The following is a 21,137-nucleotide window of genomic DNA, read 5'->3' as shown; positions in this document are numbered from 1 at the left end:
CTGTGAATACTGACTTACTCTGTCATATCCCAATTTTATCACTTTGGATTTCACAAGGAAGCATGTAATTTGTAAATGAAGGCATGGGCTTCACCACACTCGGATTTTATTGAACAACACACATATTTTACACACAAATCGAGTGAGAGCCGTTGTACCAGACTTTGGTATCTCACAGACATTTACAGAACCTGAGCACATTGCAGTTTCATATAAGAACACTCTCTATACTCTCATTATAATTCACAAGACTCAAAATAAATACTTTTTAGTACTTTCAGTGACATAATAGGTTCCATTACTCCAACAACAGACCCATTTACAGTATTTTCTCCTTCTGCCCTATCAACTCAGAATTTCCAAAAGGCACTGAGTTTTCCTTCTGAGTCCACAGTTCTCTTGCAGTTCCAGATGTTAGTGAGGGCCATCAGTTCCAGCTTTTCTCTGTATTCTCAATGTTCCGCTCTGCTCTCTTCCAAGTACCTTATGTCAAATGATGCAGGCTCTTCTCTAGGAAAAAAAAAAGCTGTTCCATTTCCATGTTCAGTACATACTCCTGATCTTTTACTAAAAAGAGACTAAAAAAACAGAGTGAATTTTGCTGCTTATTTTTACAGCAGGGAGAGTTGTTCACTGGGAACTATGCTAAGGCAGTGGACCTGTTCCATGGAACTCAGGTACCCAGGACTATGGCTGATCTGGGCTGGCAGGGAAATAACACTTGTGCTACCCCATCACTGATAACCCTGGGCTGTCAGTTTGGCTCATGCCAGGTATATCAAAAGCAGCACAAGATATTTGCAACTGTAAGACTTACAAAAGCTCTTCCACAAAATTATGAATATTATGAAAAATGCTTGGGTTTAATAAAGCAGAACCCTTTATCTAGCTCTTGTATATTCAGTTCATCTTGGAAAAAAGAGAATATTTGCAGATAAGTCAGGTACAGCTGAATAGTATCCCTTCCACCCCAAGCACCACTGCAGTGCATTAACCACTCTTCAATCACTCCATTCTCTCCATGTGGTATCAAAAAATTACAAACAGTTTTCAGGCACACAATCAAAAACCAAACAGTCCTTTGTAAGATGCTGCTACTCCATACTACTTCTGGTTTGTTTTTGAAATGTTTAATACCTTCTTTCAGAAGCTCTTCTGTGACAATGGTTCCAATGATTCACATCAGACACACAACCTGATGTACCTGCATACATTACTGGGTGCTTCCTCACAGCCCCAGGAGTCTGTTTGTAGCACCTCAAGGGATAATCCCTTGGAATGACGTGTCTTCTCACCCCTTCAGTGCAAAGGGCAACCAAGAAAGGGAGAATATCAAACCACCCAGCACAACAAGGGGAGATGGACAACACCCAGAGCTGGCTGTTTCAGTGTCAGATGATTACAAATACAACTACAGATTGCTTAATAAGGCACTTGATCAGTGAAGCATGGGAAAACAGGCAGCACAAGCCAAAGAACCACAGGATATGGTTTTTCTCCACTGTTAACAGGTGTGCCTTTTCAAGGACCATTCAAAGTCCACTGACCTGTTCAGTAACAGCTGTAACACAAGAATCTCATGCATTTGAATTAAATGCCTACCAAGACCCATCAGTTTTCCAACCTGACTAAAAATTTTTTCAGACCAGATTCCAGGTTAATGGGGAGATTACCCATAATTCCCAGGTTTAATAACATTCTATAGTTCAGACCTCATTAAGGTTTTCCCACATTCAATTATTACTGTATCTGCAACAGGATGAAACAGAACAGCTTTTACTCTATAACAAATCTATAAACATGAAAACAGGAAAGAGGAAAATAATTTATAGCAACATTTTTACATGGAGTGATACCTCAGCTGGTTTTCAGATTAAAATACCATAACATGAGGTAAATATGCAGTTTGCTTTCTTAAAACACTACCGAAGTCTTAAAAAAGTAGTAGCATCCATTCCATGTCATTTTTAAAGACAGCATTGACAGCAGATGAGTCAAGGGAATCTTAAAAAGGCCATCCTTTTACAAAGCCAAAAGCTTTTACAAATGATCCCCCTTTTTTTTTTCAAATGACACAGAGAGAAATATATTTACTCCTCTGACTAACAACATGAAAACCCAGGAAAAATATCCCAGTAGACTCTGATTTCCATGAGAAGAAATTAAATCAACTTCACAGTATAAAGGGAGATGAGGAGAGGGAAACAGTCACCATTCATTTGCCAATTTGTCAAAAATCTGCATCCAGAGTGAAGACATTGTCCATTGTTTCTGCCATAACAGCAAAACGTTGATATTCCGAAACCCGCTTCTCAAAGAAATTTGTTTTTCCTTCCAGAGAAATATTCTCCATGAAATCAAAAGGATTTTCTGCATTAAAGACCTGGGGAAGGAAAACACACTGGTGATTCTGACAGGGAAATAATGCTTTAAAAACCCCACCACAAACAAAACTGACAATCTGTTTCCATCTAGACCACCTCTGCCTGCAATATCCTATAGGATCCATGGACCCCTCTTGAAGCAAATTCAGCACTTCCACTCCCAGGAGTTTGGTCTGTGGTTTAGCTCACTTGTGCAAGGTGCTTGTTACTCTTCAAGCACTGCAGCATCTGAGCACAGCTTACATTTTCCATCACAAACCTGCTGAGCAGCTGAAGGGAAACAAAGGCCTAAATTGTTCTTGCTCTTTTACAGTGAACCATAGATATGAATGCTGTGGTTTCAGCTGTCACTCACAGGAAGTCCATGTGCTAAATATGACCTGCTCCCCAGCATGACAAGGGAGTGCTTTGTACTGACAGTTCCTGTGGGCTGCACTGGCAGGCCAGCATTTGGGGCAACTGCATCTCTTACCTTTGAGAACCCAAGCTCCATCAGTAACCGGTCTGCAACAAATTCAATGTATTGTTTCATCAAGGTGCAGTTCATTCCAATCAGACCCACAGGTAATGCCTCAGTTAGAAACTCCTAGAAGTTAAAATACAGATGACATTTAGAGAAATGAAATTTAAGAAAAAAATAGGAGAAAAGGAGAGAAGACACCTGTGTTTCACAGTAACATACTTTGTGATGTTCCAGGCTCCCCAGGAAGTTGTCTAAATAAATAACTTGCATCACTAAATTCAACAAATACCTTCTGTTTTCAGTAACTGTTTGTATCTTCTTTTATTTTTAGCCTGTTACTCTGGAAAAGACATAAGATTTTTATCACTGCCCCTCTAATCTGCTTTTCTCCAATCCCCCAGCATAAGCTTCAGTATAAACTTAAGCTCCAACTTCAATAAACCTACAGACCATACAAGTGGGAGCAGGGATAGATCAAGAAATCACCAGTTTTCCTGGCTTCCAGCCATTACAGAGTGACAGATGAGAGGGCAGTGATATATATGAGTGCTGAACCCAGTCATGTGTATATTCAGGCACCAATGCACACCTGTCTCAGTGTTGTGAGACAAAGCAGGGCATTTGTCATCATCACAGTAGTTAGATAACAACAGGAAAGAAAGCTGAACTAAAATCCTGCCAAGCACTCAGCCATGCAGAAACTTGTGCCTGCAGAAAGGGCAGCACTTCACATGAAAGAACCTGACATCAACCTCAGGAAAAGCCAGAAGACAGCATGATACTCGTGGCCAGAACACACCCTGCCTTCTCCTGAGGACAAGCAGAGATCTGAATACAATAGGGAGAGACAAAGATCCTGAAAGGACAGATGTAAACAAACTGCTCTCTAAGAGACAGCTGCAGTTGATTACTGTAGGTCCCTTCCAACTCTAACTATTCTATTCAACATCAAATAAGACAGCTTTTCTTCCTTTCTGTCATTAAGGAGAAAACCAGCTGCCAGCTTCAGCTTGCCCCAGTTGCTTGACAACTGAATCAGAAAGTCTCTGACTCTTATTGTCACCGTTAAGGAAGAGGGAAGGAACAGTATAATGCATCAGGAATGAAGCCTGAGCCAAGAATCAAGCATGCAATCCCAAAAGTTAGAAGTTAATTTGTTTATTTTCACACCTCAGACTGAGCCTGTGCTGCCCACAATGCTGTCACAGCCAGGATTACCTGCTCAATCTCTACAGCATTAACGATGATCTCACACACTCGCTCTTCTGATGGTCTGTTCACTAAATAATGGAACATTAGACAAGCAAAATCACAGTGCAGACCCTGAAATAAGAGAACAATGAAAAACACAGTCAGTTTTCTGCTCTTCCACATAGTTTGCTCTTATTTTCAGGCAGTGTCATTTGGGTTGAAGTTTCCCAGCCTCCTGCTTTTATGAAAGCCTTAGTGTTATCACTTGTAGTTTACAATCCAGTAACATCTCAAATCTAACACAGGCCACCTGTGCCAAAATAATGTTCAGCACACATGTTTCCCAGGTAAAACTTTTCTGAGGGCTGCTCTACTGTGAGTGATCCTACACAGAGCCTTGCTGGTCTCTGCCTCCTGTCAGGGATGATTATGCTGAAAGACTTCTACATCAAGATCTGCAAAACTACTTGTGAGTAAGTTAAAACAGGCTGTTTACCTGCCCTTTGCTTTGAGATACTTGATTTAAATTCTTTCAGTAGCATTTCTTCCCTTGCTTCTCCCAACAGCACTTTCAGAAAGGCAGATTCAGATTAAAGTCACCAAACTCAAGATTAACAAATCATCTCTTCTCCAACTAAAGTTCCCTTCTCATTTCACTCAGCTATCCTGCACAGAGCCTAGTAAACTGTGCTCCTTTCCAGGATTTCCAGAAAAGTCTCCTGCCAAGGTAAGAAAACACCAGGAGACAAGCAACCCCAGACAGCTGCTCCAACAGACACCTCAGCTTCTCTTTAACTTGCTTCAGCCACACCTACCACTGCCAGCCTAAAGGAGCACTGTGCTACCATTTCTCCTCTCAACTGCAAGGTGGTGATTACAGCCAATAAACACCAAGAGGGCACATCCAGAGTGAAAACCAATCAGAAAGAATTTGGCAGACTATGGGCTGCAAGACAATCTAATATTATCACTACCAAGGGTCAAAGAAAAACCTGGGGGCTGACCTACTAGAGAGCTGTTCTGCTGCAACAGACCTGGGAATCTCAGTGGGTAACAAGGTGACTGAGCCTGCAGTGCTCATGTGATCAGAAGGGCCAAGGGTATCTCAGGGTGCATTGGGAACAGTGGCCAGCAGGTCAAGCGAGGTGATCCTCTCCCTCTGCCCATCCCTGGTGAGGTCACACCCGCACTGCTGCATCCAGTTCTGGGATCCTCAGTCTGGAAGAGACAAGGAGCTACTGGAGAGGGTCCAGCAGAGGTCACAAAAATGATGAGGGGTCTGGAGCATCTTTTAATGAGAAGAGACTGCAGGAGCTGGGCCTGTTTAATCTGGAGAACACTGAGAGGGGATCTCATTGATGCATATACTTATCTTGAAGGTGGTGTTGTGGTTTAGGAATGGTACTCCCCAGTTCAGTGCCCCTACCGAGACTCTCCCAAACCAGATGCCACTTGCTTGCTCCCTGCCGCCACCAAGACACCCTTGGCCTCCCCTTGCCCCTTCCTACTCTGAATGGAGGCACAAAAGGTGAAAATCACAGGATGGGTAAGAACAATTTACTGGAAACAACGAGATTACAAAAGGAATGGTAACAGCAATATGAACAACAAAATGTGTAAGACAAAGAAGCTATTTTCATGGAAACCCATGACACATACCCCTGCTTTTCCCAACTACATTTTTTCCCACTGGAAGGAACACCCTTCTTCTCAAAAGCAAGAGAGCAAGTCCCTTCTTTTCCCCACCCCTGTCAATGACCTGAGATGGTACCCAATAACAGTAGGGTCTTAGCCACACAGCTTCAGGGTCTACCCCTCACAGCTACTGCAAAAAATTAACCCTGTCATTGGCTGAAGCCAGGACAGCTAGGTGCCAAGAGGAGGGTGCCAGACTCTTATCAGTAATGCCCAGAAACAGCATGAGGAGCAATGGCTGTAAACTAAAACACAAGAAGTTGCACCTCAATATGAGAAAGAACTTCTTCACATCAAGTGTGACAGAGCACTGGAACAGGCTGCCCAGGGTGATTGCAGAGCCTCCCTCCCTGGAGACATTTCAAACCCACCTGGACACCTTCTTGTGTCAGCTGCTTCAGGTGACCCTGCTTGGATTTCCAGAGGACCCTTCCAACCCTAACAACACTGTGATTCTGTGAAAACCTTTTTGGAAAGTCTATAAAATACTTCTGATTAAGGTCATGAAACAGCCCTGAAGTTATGTAATTTGGGAAATATCCTCCCCTCTAGTGACTGCATTAGCTGCCTGCTGCAAGGCTTCCCATGGTCTTATCCAGGGCAGCACCACCAGCAGGATGCAGGACATGCCTGGCCTCTCCATGAACCCATGTGCTCTGCTGACTGGTGCTCCTACCAGCTTTGCACCTTTAAGCATCAGCTCAAGAACAGCCTGGGAGCAGAGCCAGCAGCTCAAAAAACACATTTTGAGCGTTGATCATTTATCTGTCCAGGTGCATCAAAAAACAGTTTGTAGTTTTCCATTGTGGATTCTTTTTACTGCCACTGGGTTTCAATGCAGGTGCTCTGTGCACCAAGCTTTAACCTTCATAACAGAACTGCAGTTGGGATTATGCCAGCAGAGCTCAAGAAAATTTTAGTCTTTTGGTGCTTGACTCTGCAGAAAAGTACAGTTACATTCACTCACCTGCAAGTGATCCCTGTAACAGACAAATCCTGCCTCACTCAAATGGATCAGTTCATGATGACTCACAAAAGACACAAGGAAGGTGAAGAACTATTTGGTTTTCCTTACTCATCATATCACTTTCTTCAAAAGTGTCTTTTAAAGACATATCATAAGATGTCTCATTTCAAAGCAATTTATCTAACCCATGAAAATTACTTCCATTATAAAAAAGCTCTTTACACATTAGGACCAACTCTGCTAAGTTACAACCACTAGCAAGTTTATACTGCATACAAAACTGGTCTTTCTAGTTTTTCAGTGCTGACAGTGATGTAAGCAGTGCAGTGCACAGTCCCCAGCCATAAACAATAGCTGCCAACTTGCAGGGAGAAAGGAAAAAGAAAGAAGGAAGAAGTGCAAAGAAGGGGCACTTGTAAGTGGTCTGTCATATCTGGTGTGCTGACATGCAGCCCCTCACACACCTCACATCCTAAGTTAAGATGCACTCTCCTCAAAGGCAGATCTGTAGTTGCCCCCTCCCAGGAGATTTTATTGCTGTGCAGCAACACAAGCCCATGGAGAGGAGTGGTATCTGCTGCTTCTGCAGCAACCTGACACAGCTGCCTTGGTGAGGAATGCAGGTGGCTGTCTGCAAGCTCTGGGACCCATAACCAGAAGCAAGTGAGGAGTGGTACTTGGAGCCCACCTGAACCTGCCTGAAGCAGCTGAGGCACAGCAAGTTGCAGTCACACACTATCCAGGTCCTTGCTCCAGCCAGCCCCCCTGCAGCTGGGGACCATGCAATTCCACCCCACCCCTTGAGCAGCTGGGCCTTCGCCTCCCTTCACAGCACAGGAAAACAAACATCCCCTTCAGTCTAAAAAACCCCTCTTTTTGATAATACTATATACATTGGTGTGCTGGTTTTGGCTGGTGTGCTGTTTTGGGGTAGGGTTGGTGTTCTTCAAGTACAGTATGGGTCTGTGTTTTGGATTTGTGCTGAACACAGGGCTGATAATATTGAGATGTTTTTGCCATTGCTGAGCAGGGCTTACACAGAGCCAAGGCCTTTTCTGCTTCTTGTACTGCCACCCAGGTGAGGAAGCTGGGAGTGCATGGGAGGTTGGGAGGAGACACAACACCTGTCCAGAGCTAGGACAGGTGACCCAAACTGACCAAAGGGATATTCCAGACCATGTGACATTCAGTATATAAAATGGGGGGAAGAAGGAACAATGAAGGGGGTGGGGTGCCTTTGGAGTAATGCCATTTGCCTTCCCAAGTCACTGTTGCACCTGATGGAGCCCTGCCCTCCTAGAGATGGCTGAACACCTGCCCATGGAAAACATTGAATTAATTCCTTGTTTTGATTTGCTCGTGTGTGTGTGACTTTTGGTTTCCCTATTAAACTGTCTTCACATCAACCCATGAGTTTTCCATCTTTTACCCTTCTGATTCTCTCCCTGATACTACTGGTGGGGGAGAGTGGTTACACGGGGCTTGATTGCTGGCTGGGGTCAAATCACAACTGGGACACTAGTGTTTATGTTTACTCCCTTTAAAAACAGGTATTTCTGCTGAGGGACCCAGTGGCACCCAGGCTTTAAGTTCATCAGTGCTGTTTGCTGGGTATAAAACTGTCTGGATGGCCAGGCCACAAAACATGGTAAGAATTAAAGGCAGTTGGTGGCTGCCACAGGCAGTGCTCCTTAGGGCTCAGTTGTGCTATGTTATGTACACTATATATACATATATATGTTACTGGCCTGAGTGGCCAGTCCTGTTTCATACCTTTATCAGTGGTAAAGTGCATTGAGTGCACCCTCAGTCAGTTTGCAGATGACACCAAGCTTGGTAGGAATGTTCATCTGCTGGAGGCTAGTAAGGCAGAGGGATGTGGACAGGCTGGATCAGTGGACTGAAGACAATGGTGTGAGGTTCCACAAGGCCAAACACCAGGTCCTGCATTTGTGCCACAACAACCCCATGCAGTGCTACAGACTTGGACAGAGTGGCTGGAAAGCAGCCCAGTGGAAAAGGACCTGAGGGTGCTGGTTGAGAGCAGCTGAACATGAGCCAGTGTGTGCCCAGGTGGCCAAGAAGGCCAGAAGCATCCTGGCTTGTGTGAGGAATAGCATGGCAAAAGGATCAGGGCAGCGATTGTCCTCTTGGCATTGATGAGGTCATATCTTGAATCCTGTGCTCAGTTTTGGGCCCCTCACTACAAGAAGGACACTGAGGTGCTGTAGCAAGTCCAGGGAAGGGCAACAAAGCTGGCAAAGGGTCTGGAGCACCAGTCTTAGGAGGACTGGCTGAGGGAGATGGAGGTATTTAGACTGGAGAGAAGGAGGCTCAGGGGAGACCTGAGCTCTCTACAGCTGCCTGAGAGAAGGTTGTAGTGAGGTGTGGGTCACCCTCTTCCAAGCAGCAGGACAAGAGGAAATAGCCTCAAGTTGCATCAAGCAGGAGATTAGACTGGATATTACAAAAAAACTTCATGGCAATTGCTGTCAAGCATTAGAATAGTCTGTCCAAGGAAGTGGTTGAGTCACCATCCCTGGAGGTATTTAAAAGATATGAATGTCGTACTTTAGGGGCATGGTTTAGCAGGGGACATGGCAGTGGCAGGTTAACAGTTTGATTCAGTGATCTTAAAGGTCTTTTGCAACCAAAATGATTCTATGATTCTGTAATTATTGGTAAAAGTCTGCTTCCTTCCCCTTCCTCTGTCAAGATTATGGGTTCTTCACAAACATACTTCTACCCTTGCCCTGGAAACTCACTTTTCTTCCCAAATAGTGTGTAGGACATGTCACATTACCTCATCTCTGCTAATAAGTTCATTGGAGAAAGTCAATCCAGGCATCAGGCCCCTCTTCTTCAGCCAAAATATAGCAGCAAAGGAACCCGAAAAGAAGATGCCTTCCACTGCAGCAAAGGCAACCACTCTCTCACCTGTTTAACATAACACATTTTTTGTTAGACACAAATTGCTCTATTGCTCATCAGCAAGAGGCACCATTTGCATCAGACAGAGTGATGCTGGAGAAAAGCATTCTCCCTCACGACACCAGATGCTTTTTGACCACATCTGTCAGCAGATCCTGATGCACAGTGGGTCTACACACCCCACAGCACTCAGCCATAACAACCCCAGCAGAACTGGAGAACCAGGGCACCGAACCACTGAACTGCCACAGGTCAGAAGCAAAAGAAGGTAATTGTCCAAAGTGGCCTAGACATTAGTACTCCACTGTCTCTTTCTCCTGAAAGGCAGGAAAGCAGCTGTGTAACTGACAGCCAAAACTGAGAAAAGGGCCAATCTCATAAATTACACTAAAAACTCTACACCACAATTTATTCTTATTGGGAATCTACATAAACCATATTCTTAAGGGAGTGGAAGTCCTTTCACAGAACATAAGTCAAGACACAAATAACTACTTGTATTATCCCACATTCAGTCCAAGGAAAGCAAGGCATTATTGGTCCCAGTTCTCCCTGTTCTCCACATGAATGTATTTCTTCAGACTATAAGACCATCTGACTGTTTAGTGAAGCCACATCCCTCCATGTACACTACTTCAAACAACTTCACAGGCTCATTGTGTATGTTCCGACATGAAGAGCTTTGGCACTAAGTTCTGGTGCCTTTTCCCACTAAGAACTGCACAGAATTTTGTTTTAAAAAATAATCCAAAGTAGCCAGATATCTCACTTCCTCTATGAGATACAAATGTCAACCACTGGCTCATCAGAAGAAATCCAAATTAGGAAAAAGCACAGAGAGCAATACCAACTTACAAGTATCACGGAAGTTATTAAAGAAAGATTTTTTTCTGGCAACACTAAAAATCTTGTAGGCTACTGCTATACAGGAATGGAGAAAGGCTGCTTATAAAATATAGGTTTAATGAAGCAGAAGACTGATTACTTATTTGGATAAAATGCATTAAGCTTGGGGGCAGGGAGCAGGGGGCACACTGCTTTTTGAGTCAGGGAACTTTCTGATTCCTGGCACACCCCACACTGCTGGGAGCCAAACAAAGGGATGATGAAGGGGTTTCACACACAGCAAGCAAAGCCAGACCAGGGAGGCAGTGGGAGCCAGGACAGAACAATGTACAGCTACAAAAAAGAACCTCTCTCAAACAAGAGCTGTGAACAGATGCTGCAAAAGAACAATGTTCAGATTTATTTTGTTCACCAGGCTGAATCTCTACATCTCCTACACTTTCTCAAAATACACAGGATGTTTGCTTTAAAAAATTCACCAGAGTGCACCCATTATGCATTTCAGCTACAGCAAACCCTTCCAAGTCAAGACTGTAATGCTGAATGCAGAACATTTCTAAGGATGTCCTGCAGCACACTGATGGAAACTGAGCCACTGTCCCAGCTGTGAAATGAGATGCAAAAACTAGAAACCTGGTCCCAACAGCAAAACAGAAACACCAGAAATAGATGGTTCTTGAATCTTTTTTGTCCAGGTTCAGTCATGCCTCAGTTACAAAAAAACATGGATTTCTCTATAGGAACATGAACACAGAAAATACCTGGACTTGCAAAAACTTCAGCTGCCCAGTTCTGAACACTGAGTGAAAAATAAGAACCAACTAGAAGAAATAATCAAAACCAGAAAATAAGGTCTACAAGCAAAAACTGAGGAAACCAGAGTTATTCAGTATAAATTAATACTGGGTATCAGTATAAAGATAAAAAAGAGCATTTTTCATAACATGATTTCAGGGGGCACTGCCATTACTTTATTTCTCTACCTGAAGATAAAAACATACAAGCTCCCCAGAATTTACTTCTAGTTCTTTAGTTAAACCAGAGACCCAGAAGTCACTACATCTGTGGAGAATTTAATTTCTTGTTCCAGAGGTGCAGCTTACTCACAGAAGGTCAGTTTGTGATATGCAACAGAAACAAGTTTATAAAAAGCTACACACCAAAAGTGGATTCTCGGTCTTCAATCCACTTCAGAGCCCAGTCTGCTTTCTTCTTAACACAAGGCATTGTTTCAATAGCATTAAACAAGAAATCCCTATAGAAGAAAACAGAGACAAAACATCATAATAGTGATTTAGGAAAATCTGCCCTGGTTGTCCCTTCCAGCTCCACCAGACAGAGGATCCCATTACGCAAGGCTCTGAAGTAACCCAAGTAAGAGACCACTCCCACCCCAAAGAGGTGATGATCTGTCCTGTCTTTGTCTGGGATAGAGTTCATTTTCTTCCTAGTTGCTTGTACAGTGCTATATTTATATTTGGAAAGAGAATTATGTTGATAACATACTGATGTTTTAGGTGTGGCTAAGCAGTGTTTACACAAAGTCCAGGACTCTTCAGCTTCTAACCCCACTCCACCAGTGAGCAGGCTGGGGGGAACAGGAAGCTGGGAGGGGACACAGCCAGAAGAAAAGACCCCAAATGGCCAAAGGGATATTCCATTGATGTCATGCTCAGAATATAAACTAGGGGAAAGCTGGCCAGGGGCCAGTGAGCAACTGCATTGTGCATAATTTGATTATTATTATTACTACTACTACTATTATTATTGTTGTTGTTACTATTATTATTGGTATTATTATTGTTATTTTCCTGTCCTATACAGCTGCCTTTACCTCAAACCACCAGTTCCTACTTTTCTCCCCAGCTCTCTCCCACCCCACTGGGCAGGGGCACACAGTGAGCTGCTGTGTGCTGTTAGCTGCCTGCCAGGTTAAACCACAATGTCTGTGATAAAAAGGGCAGAGGGAGGCACATGTGCAGAATGCAACATCCCCACAGGCTCAGGGGAGGAAGGCTGTGAACTCAAACATCCCATCCCAGGAGTGCTCACCCATCAGATCACAGTCTCTCTCAGACTTGAAGCTAGCTACTTCAGACTATCCATAGAGCAAAACCTCATCTTGCCCAACTCCACAAAGAAACAGGACAGGTCCCACATGCACAGACTCTGTTCCTATGCTGAAAACCTGAAAGGAAACCTTGCAGTCCTGCCACCATCACCAACACATGATGGGAAAGCACTGTGGGAAAGCAATGTCTGCCTGACCATCACCATGGAGTTTCTGAGGGAAAGTGCTGCTTTTCAAATGTGTCCCGTTTGGACTAGGAAGCTCTTCAGACAAAAAAGTGAAGTCAATCATTCAAAAATAAGCAGTTCAAAAATTGCATTAAAAAGCACTGATGACAAAAAGGATGCAATACATTGATTGCTGTATATTGGAAACACCACTTTGATCATAAGCACTCAATTTCCTCAGGCTGATGCTTTGCTGATGTAAGAGCAAGCACTGCCGGAGCACCATAACCTCAAGGAGTTCATCCCACCTTTAATATTTCACATACTCCGTGCTTCCAGCAATAAAAGATTTATGCACATATTAACTAACCTTCTGATACTCCCACAATAAGCCTTGGTCAGTAATACCCCTTTCCATTTTGGGGGTAGGACATGCAGGCCTTGAAAGCTTTACAGAACTTTCCCCAATTCCCCAAGAAAGCCAGTATGAAAACAGGAGACAGCTGCCATGCTGCCCTACAACAGTGGCACCGGCTTCAGCCACAGATTTCCCACAGGTTTGTAACACATCCAGGTTTACCTTTTCTTGGGATCTTTGATGTAGGTGTCTATGAGCAAGCTGTACATCTCTGAGTGAACATTCTCAATGAGAATCTGGAAGCCATAGAAACAACGAGCTTCTGGGATCTGCACCTCCTGACTAAAACGTGCCACCTGCCAAAAGCAGAAAGCAGGCAATGAGTACAACAACACAGTCCTGCATGTCACTACTCTGAGCTCAACAGGAGAGACAACAGATCTCTGCTACAGAGACAGGATGGGAGCAGTTCTGTCCTGCTTTGTTCACAGACATGTCAACAGGATAGCTGTGGTGCAGAAGAAAATAAAGCAAGTAAATACAGAAGTAAATACATTTAAGAGCTGAAGCATAAGGGCACAAAGGGGAAGAACAACAAAATAATGCAGTACTAAACACTTAGTACTGAACAAAGCCTCAGACTTTGTGTTCATCACTAAAAACATAAACAGCATGACATAAGGCATCTTCATGCAATACATGCACATAAATACTACATGTTATAAACATTCAAACATTTCAGATTTAAACTGGGCATTTGCAGACAGATACCACTGCTAACCTGTGATGAGATATTCTCCAGCCCCGAACAGATATCAATAGGAAGAACTCCCCACCTTTTTAGCAGCACCCACCTGCAGCCCTAAGAGATTCTAGGGTACTGTTCAGTGAGAACAAACCAGATTTTACCAAAATGAGGGATACATGGCACAGCCATGATCTGTATTCCCTACTTTTCAATTAACATGAGTACAAGAAAAAATTCATTCAGAAATGCACATCCCACAGCCAACCAGGGACTGAACTTCAAAATGGTGATGTGATTTGGAGTCCTGATGACCACAGCTGACTCATTTTAACTCAAACACTGTTCCCAGACAAACAAGCTGTTTGTTCCATTGACAAAGGTGAGATGGAAAGAAAAAAAAGTACACATTAAATCAACCTATGAATTAATGTGAAAAAGCCAAAATGAAAAGTTAATAAGACAATAACATGACTAAATATTCAAGCCCTCTGTAAGTCTTTCTCACCAGATTTTCATTTACAATTCCATCACTGGCTGCAAAAAATGCCAGAACATGAGAGATAAAGTATTTTTCATCTGCTTTCAGCTTGTTCCAGTGAGGAAGGTCCTTTGACAAATCAACCTAATGAAAAGAAAAAAAGGAAAACATTATTGTCCTTCTGCATTTATCATTCTGTAAAAACAAGCAGCCCAGTCAAGTGACTGAGGCAGAGTTTAGGCATTTGTTTTCAAATCTTTACATGTAGGGAATTTAACTTGTGACTGTAAATACAACAGAGACACTGCAATACTGTTGCCTCTCTCTGCAACAGTAACATCATGTACTTGTTTCACAGTTTATACTTTTGTATTTTGGAATAAAAATTGGTGTCTATTGAATAAATAAATGAGATTTTGAAAAGCCTTAGTATCTTTTTGACACAAGTATGAACACACACCAGTAACCAGAGCTCATTCTGAGACATTTAAACTTCACTTGAAATAAATGCTGATACTCCAAGATAGCCAAACCCAACTGTGTCAAAAGATGGACTGAGGGGACTTTGCCTTTGGCAGGTGTTCAGCCTCCACGTTGTCAAAGAATGGTGTGGAGCAAATGCTGTGCAACTGTTCTTGTCTATCAGATCAAACCCCAGCCATGAGAGAAAACCACAGCTTCCTTCACATTGGCCTTTTCTGTTTGTTTGTAGGATTTCTGAACCAAAACAGCACTAAAGTAGAGCTAGATGTGAAAAATGCAGAGCACCCACAGATGGTAGGACAGTGTAAGAAGGAACCAGTAACACAGTAAAAGGGAAATGCTGGTAAGTCAGGAGTTCAAATGCTTTTTCTTTAACAGTTTAAATGAAGATCTGCTGCAACAGCGCAGCAAGCTGCCCAGCCAGGCAATGAAATACCACCTCCACAAACAGCAGCTCCTCATCATCCCATGATGCTTTCTGTTCTATTTAGAGGCTGCCAGTGCTTTCATCTCACTCCTCTGCAGTTGCAGACCACTGCCCACAAACGAGCTCAGGTCCAGCTAACCGGCAACCCTGGGGAAGAACTTAGAGCTTGCACTGTAACATGGGACAAGCACCTCACCAGGGCAAGAACATCACCAGGGCAATCAGGAGTCAGCTAAATGCATTTTTAGCAAAACTAACACTGTCTGTCTGGAAATTTAGGTACCTAATATTAAGGAACAGCATGAAATTTCCCAAAGCATCTTACATGGGCAAGGAGTCAGTTGCAGGTTCAGAGACCACAGCACGGTACTGAGCTGAGAAACAACCCAGGACACAATTCCATCTCATCCTAAACTAAGCAAGTAAAACAGCTCTGCTGAACCACCCTGTGAAAGCAGCTTGCTTTCCATGAATGATGTGATGAAATTAACTCCAACCTCTGCAACACAGAAGCCAGCAACGGAGCTAGGAAAGATGTGCCAGGACCCCAGTGGTCTGACTGTCTTTTGCCAACCCACTGGCCCAGGGCTCACCTCTTCTGCAGTCCAAAAGGAGGCCTGAGCCTGCTTATACATCTTCCATATGTCTGGATACTGGATGGGGAAGATGACGAACCGGCGGGGATTTTTTCTGAGTAGAGGTTCTTCATCAAGGTCAGAGCCATTTTTAGCAGCACTCGATGAGCTCTGAAAATAAAGCACAGTTATGGTTAAAGTTACCACCATTTATTCCTCCTGCTCACACTATCCCAAAGGTGTGGTCTGAAGTTCACCCGTGTCACACAGACACCCACCTGGCCCCCCGGGACCGGTGTCCCCTCGCCCTCCATCAGAGCTCCCGGAGCGCTGCCCGCCCGGCTCTACCAGCACAGCCCTCAGCAAGCGCCCCCTCCCAGGAAGCGCCTGTGTGCCACAGACAAAGCCCCGTGTGCCAGAGGCAAAGCCCCGTGTGCCAGAGGCAAAGCCCCGTGTGCCACACACAAAGCCCTGTGCACACGGGGGGGGGGGGGGGAATTTGCCCGGGGCCACATCAGCCGCTGCGGTCCCACACACGGGAGACACGAGTGAGGTCACGGCACGGTGCTGCAGCTGCCACCAGCACAGCTCCACCCAGCTCACTGCTCAGGTACCTCCCAGCTTTGCTTTATGCTCACCATTAGGGCCTGGATGGACTGACTGCCTTAAGAAAGCCAGGAGATGACAGTAACTAATCCCAGCTGGCAGAGGACAGCCCTGTGCCACAGCGAGTCTCAGCATGGAGGTTTGTGTATGCAGTCTGCGAGGGCAGCCCACACAACAGTGTGGTCTGGAGGCTGCCCTGGAGGCTCTCCCTCAATATGAAGCTAAAGTGCCTCTTCCCAGCAGCTGGCAGCAGGAAAACCTCTGCCTGGAGTCACCCATCCCACACTGATCCTTCTGTGTGGCCTTCCAGAGAACATCTGCACACAGCTCTTCTTCAGAGCTCCAGCCCAGCCAAACTGGGGAGGTGTGGACAGCTGATATTTAGGAAACAGGCCAGTGGAAAGTAGCAGAGAGAGCACTCTCTCTGCTCTTTTAGTCTGAGCAGGGCCTTCACCTCACCTCTGGCTGGAGACATCTGCTCCCAGGATCAGTCCCTGCATCCCTGCAGACATGTCACCAAGCACCTACCAGAAACAACTGCTGTGAAGAGCTGTCAGGACAGCAGGGTGCAAGCTCTGCAGAAGGGCTGGTGACACATTGATCACAAGTCCAGCAAGCAGGATGCCTTTCTGGGTTGGCTCCAAGATGCCACTGACACTGCTGGAGAGGATAACTAACCACAGGCAGTAGACAAGGTGTTCCATATAATACAGCAGAGAAGGGGAGCTGAGGGTTTTGAACACCATTATTTCTACCTTCCTGGAGGTATCAGGCAGTCTTTTCCCCACCCAGTCTGATTATAACTACTCACATAATAAAAAGCATTCCTTTACTTCAATTTGGAAAATACTCTCAAACAAATAATGCCATTTACATTTTAAAAAAACAAACAAAACCCAAACATCCATGCACATTGCACAGCTGGCACAGATACCCCCAGATGCCCAGTGAATACATCACTGAAGCACATTCTGGGTTACAATTCTACCAATTTATTCTATTTCTAAATACTACTCGATTACACGAGATAGATTTCCCAGCATCATCTTGAGTTTTTGCTGAAGGTCATGAGAGTTGAAGACCTTTTTTACTGCCCAGGCCATAGATGGCTTCAATAACTCACTGGAATTGGGAGAATTTGGAGTTGGCAGGTTCACCACCTTGACTTAGCACACACCTGCTCAGGGAATGGCATCAAGCCAATTCCATCTGGTTTTGCACCATTTGAAAATAGAAACACTGCAAAAGTTCTCCCTGTTATCCCAGCCACTGCTGTCTCACAGACAGTCTGCTGTCCTCCAGGACCCCCAGATCCTTCTCTGCAGAACCGCTTTCCAACAGGTCACCCCCATCCTGTACTGGTCCCCAGGGTTATTCCTCCCCAGACCTTCCTCCCCATTTGTCATTGCTGAATTTCAGACTATTCCTCTGCCCATCTCCAGCCTGCCCAGGTCCTTCTGAAGGGCTGCACAGCCCTCTGGGGTAGTGGCTGCTCCTCCCAACTTTGTGCCATCAGTGAACTTGCTGAAGAGGCATCTGCCCCTTCATCTTAGTCACTGATGGATAAGTGAAAGAATACTGGGCGCAGCACTGAACCCTGGGGGACACAACCAGTGACAGCCCTGAAACTAGACCAGTGCTCAATCCACCTCAGCATCCACTCATCCAGCTCACGCTTTCTGAGCTTGCCTATGAGGGTACCATGGTAGACACTGGCAAAAGCCTGGCTAAAGCCCATGCAGACAAAATCCACTGCTCTCCCTCGTCCATTCAGCCAACTGCCCCATCACAGAAGGTCATCAGATTGGTTAAGCACGAGTTCCCTTTGGGGAATCCACAGTGACTACTCCTGATGACTCTCTTGTCTTCCACTGCAGGATGAACTGTCCCATCATCTTTCCAGGGATTCAGGTAAGGCTGACTGGCCCAAGGTTTTAAAAACTGTACCAGTATTTTGTTAAATAGATGGTTTTGGTTGCTTAGGGTTTTTTAATTTTAAAAAAGGAAAGGACAGTCACAGAGGCTACACCATACTGGAACCTCCTGCATAATCTACATCCCACCTCCCTTATCACCTTCAGGGTGCAGAGGAGTTTCACAGGCAGGCTGCTGTGCAAGGAGCCTTTCACAGGCTCTAAACTGGCAGGAAGGCAGTGGCTACAAGGAAATCCTATCCTCTTTAACTCAATTTCAAGTGTGTGGCACATTCTGATCACTGCTGAGGCTTCTGAGCAGTCACCACCTTGTGCTGAAGGATCATAATGCATTTCCTGCCTTGCCTTCCTGGATCCAGAGGCACTGGCAGGAGTGTGAGGGGCAGGAGAAGGTAGAAGTCACTAGGTCAACACCACCTTCAATGTGCACCCCAGATCTTTCTCTTAATGCTATGATGGTGCATAAAACAGTGAACACTCACCATAATGACAAAGGGCACTGAGTTTATAAAGTGTACATGCTTCGTTCTGTTCAGACAACATGATCTAAATGTGTAAAAGAGCTGAAGCTGGTGGGAACAGGCCAACCCTTGCACCAGCAGGGTCAACCAGATGAGGCTTCAGTATCTCCAAGAATGGAGACTACACAACCTCTGTGAACAACCTGTGCTAGCATCTGACCACTTTCAGAAAAAACAAGTGTTTTCTCACACGTAAATGCAACCCCTTGTACTTCAGTGTGTGACCAATGCCCCTAGTCCCACCACGGGGCACCACTGAGAAGAGCCTGGCTCTGTCTCCTTTATTCCCTCCACTACATATTTTCACCCACTCACAAAATTCCCTGGAGTCTTCTCCAGGCTGAACAGTCCCAACACCCACAGCCTCTCTTCGTATAACAGATGCTGAAGTCTCTTAATCATCAGCCCTTTGCTGGGCACACTTCAGTACATCATATCCCAGTTACGCTGCAACTGCGAGAGACAAGCTCTTCTGGTGATGACAATAAACCAAATGGACAACAAAAACTGCTTAGGAGTACTGAAACACCTTCCATTAATTTCAAATTCAGCAAACCAGGAAATAATTAACATATATACACACATACAACCATGACCCCACAGCTACAGCTGCTGGGCTACATGTGCAAGCATCACAGTTACATCAGCTGTAGCCAGGGAAAAAACTAAAGGTGCTGGCAGAGCCAGCACTATGATGTGGAACATACACTCAGTGGTCTGTGACCATGAACCCTCTCACACCCTAGAAAAGGCTGCACATGCATCCCACGAGCTCCCAAAGCATCCAGGTCAGCCCTGGGCAGCACAGCCACGCCAGCAGTGAAACTGGGAAGTCCATCACCATTCCTGGGAGAGATGGTTTGCACTGCACAGTGTCCAAGGAGCACAACACCTGCTGGTTCCACATGCTTGAGGGGATCACAGGACTACCATGCACTGCACTGCATGAGTACAGGACATCACTGTTCAGGGAGACACAGTAAGGGGTTCCTTATACTTGTATTTAACATGGCACACCTGGTTTTGGATACTTGAGTGCTGATGAGGCACAAGGGCTCAGGAAGACCACGTGGGTTTCCCTGCCATGATGATCCTTTCTCCTTGAACACCTCAGCCTGGCTTAGTATGGTTACACTGAGGACACCAGAACGCAGGTCAGACGCCTCCCAGGGGCAGCCTCCCTGGTCAGCAGGGCCTGGGAAGCCGGGAGCATCACCAAGACCCACACCTGCCTCCGTGGCGGCTGGGGGCAGGAGGACGAGCTCTACCTTCCCGGCCCCGGCAGGCGCAGAGCCGCCGGGGCGGCAGGGGCGGCACGCCCGGGCCCCGTGCCGCAGCCCGCGGCCGCCGCTCGCAGGCCCGCATCTCCCGCAGGTGCTGCCAGCGCTCCCCGGGCCGCGGTGTCCGAGCGCTCCGGCCCGGCTGGGACAAGGGCACGGGGGGACGGGCCCCTGCCCTTTCCAGGGCTGTCCGAAGCAGCGGGTCCCCGGTGCCGGAGTCCCCCCGCGGCGGCCCGGCCGTGCCCGGGGGGGAGGCAGCGCAGCACAGCGCCCGGCCGGGCGGGGAGGCCGCGGGGCCGGCCGGGCAAGGGCTGCGCTGCCGCTGCCGCTCCCGGAGCCGCCGCTCGGCCCGGCCCCGCTCCCCGCCCCGCCCGGCCCGGCCCGGCCCGGCCTTACCCGCTCCGGGCCCGCCGCCTCCTGCGGCGCCGCCGGGCCCCGGCGCTCGCCCATGGCTGGCGGGACTGCTCCGCGAGGGGCGGCGGCGGTGGAGGAAGGGGGAACGGCCATGGCCAAGGCCGCTCCGCCCCGGGGCGGACTCAGCAGTTGTATAACAAACACAGCCACAGCGGTGGCCACGCTCCGTGAGGGCCCGTCAGTGGCGGTACGATGGATGCTTGTTTCTCTCCCTTCTTGAGAGCAGAGGGAGCTTCAAAAGATTCGGATGTCCCCTTTCCAGAAAGGTAACTTTCGGTGCTGCTTTAAGAATTCGTGTGGCGGTAAGAATTTTGGGTATTTTTTTTAAAGGCACCTGGCTGCCACAGTGACTGAGACCTCCCCTCTCTCCATCCCCAAGCACGGGAAGGGGGAGTGAGGCCAACTGCGCTCCTCTGGGATGCATCTGTTTCCTGCGGCTTTTTGATGTCTTGTGAGAGACGCCCAAGCCTCACCAGGGCAGGGGATAAGGAAAGTTCTGCGGTGAGATCTGTGACTAAGCACAAAAACAGTTCTGGTTTTCTTCCATGGAGTTTTCTGAGGAGCAGAAACACGTGACTGAGCAACTTACTTAAAAGCA

General features: G+C 46.2%; 1 protein-coding gene across 3 annotated transcripts; it reads right to left on the bottom strand.

The window, feature by feature from the left end:
- Positions 1-68: 68 nt before the first annotated feature.
- Positions 69-20,778, bottom strand: RRM2B (ribonucleotide reductase regulatory TP53 inducible subunit M2B). 3 transcript variants are annotated; one of them, XM_059485274.1, is made up of 10 exons: positions 20,522-20,777; positions 15,803-15,955; positions 14,327-14,443; positions 13,296-13,429; positions 11,638-11,732; positions 9,504-9,637; positions 4,066-4,170; positions 2,857-2,970; positions 2,213-2,383; positions 69-510 (listed from the first exon to the last, which is right to left on the bottom strand). In XM_059485274.1, the coding sequence occupies exons 1-9, from the start codon at positions 20,630-20,632 to the stop codon at positions 2,231-2,233; spliced, it is 1,116 nt and encodes a 371-aa protein (XP_059341257.1). In that variant the 5' UTR covers positions 20,633-20,777; the 3' UTR covers positions 69-510; positions 2,213-2,230. The 3 variants fall into 3 exon arrangements, with proteins under 3 accessions (XP_059341257.1, XP_059341253.1, XP_059341266.1); XM_059485270.1 differs by having other exon boundaries at positions 69-2,383; positions 20,522-20,778; XM_059485283.1 differs by lacking the exon at positions 20,522-20,777 and adding an exon at positions 19,863-20,066 and having other exon boundaries at positions 69-2,383.
- Between the last annotated feature and the right edge of the window lie 359 nt (positions 20,779-21,137).

Source organism: Ammospiza nelsoni, chromosome 1 (genome assembly GCF_027579445.1).
Source record: "Ammospiza nelsoni isolate bAmmNel1 chromosome 1, bAmmNel1.pri, whole genome shotgun sequence".
NCBI classification, from domain to species: Eukaryota; Metazoa; Chordata; class Aves; order Passeriformes; family Passerellidae; genus Ammospiza; species Ammospiza nelsoni.
This window is presented reverse-complemented; position numbering and strand designations above follow the sequence as displayed.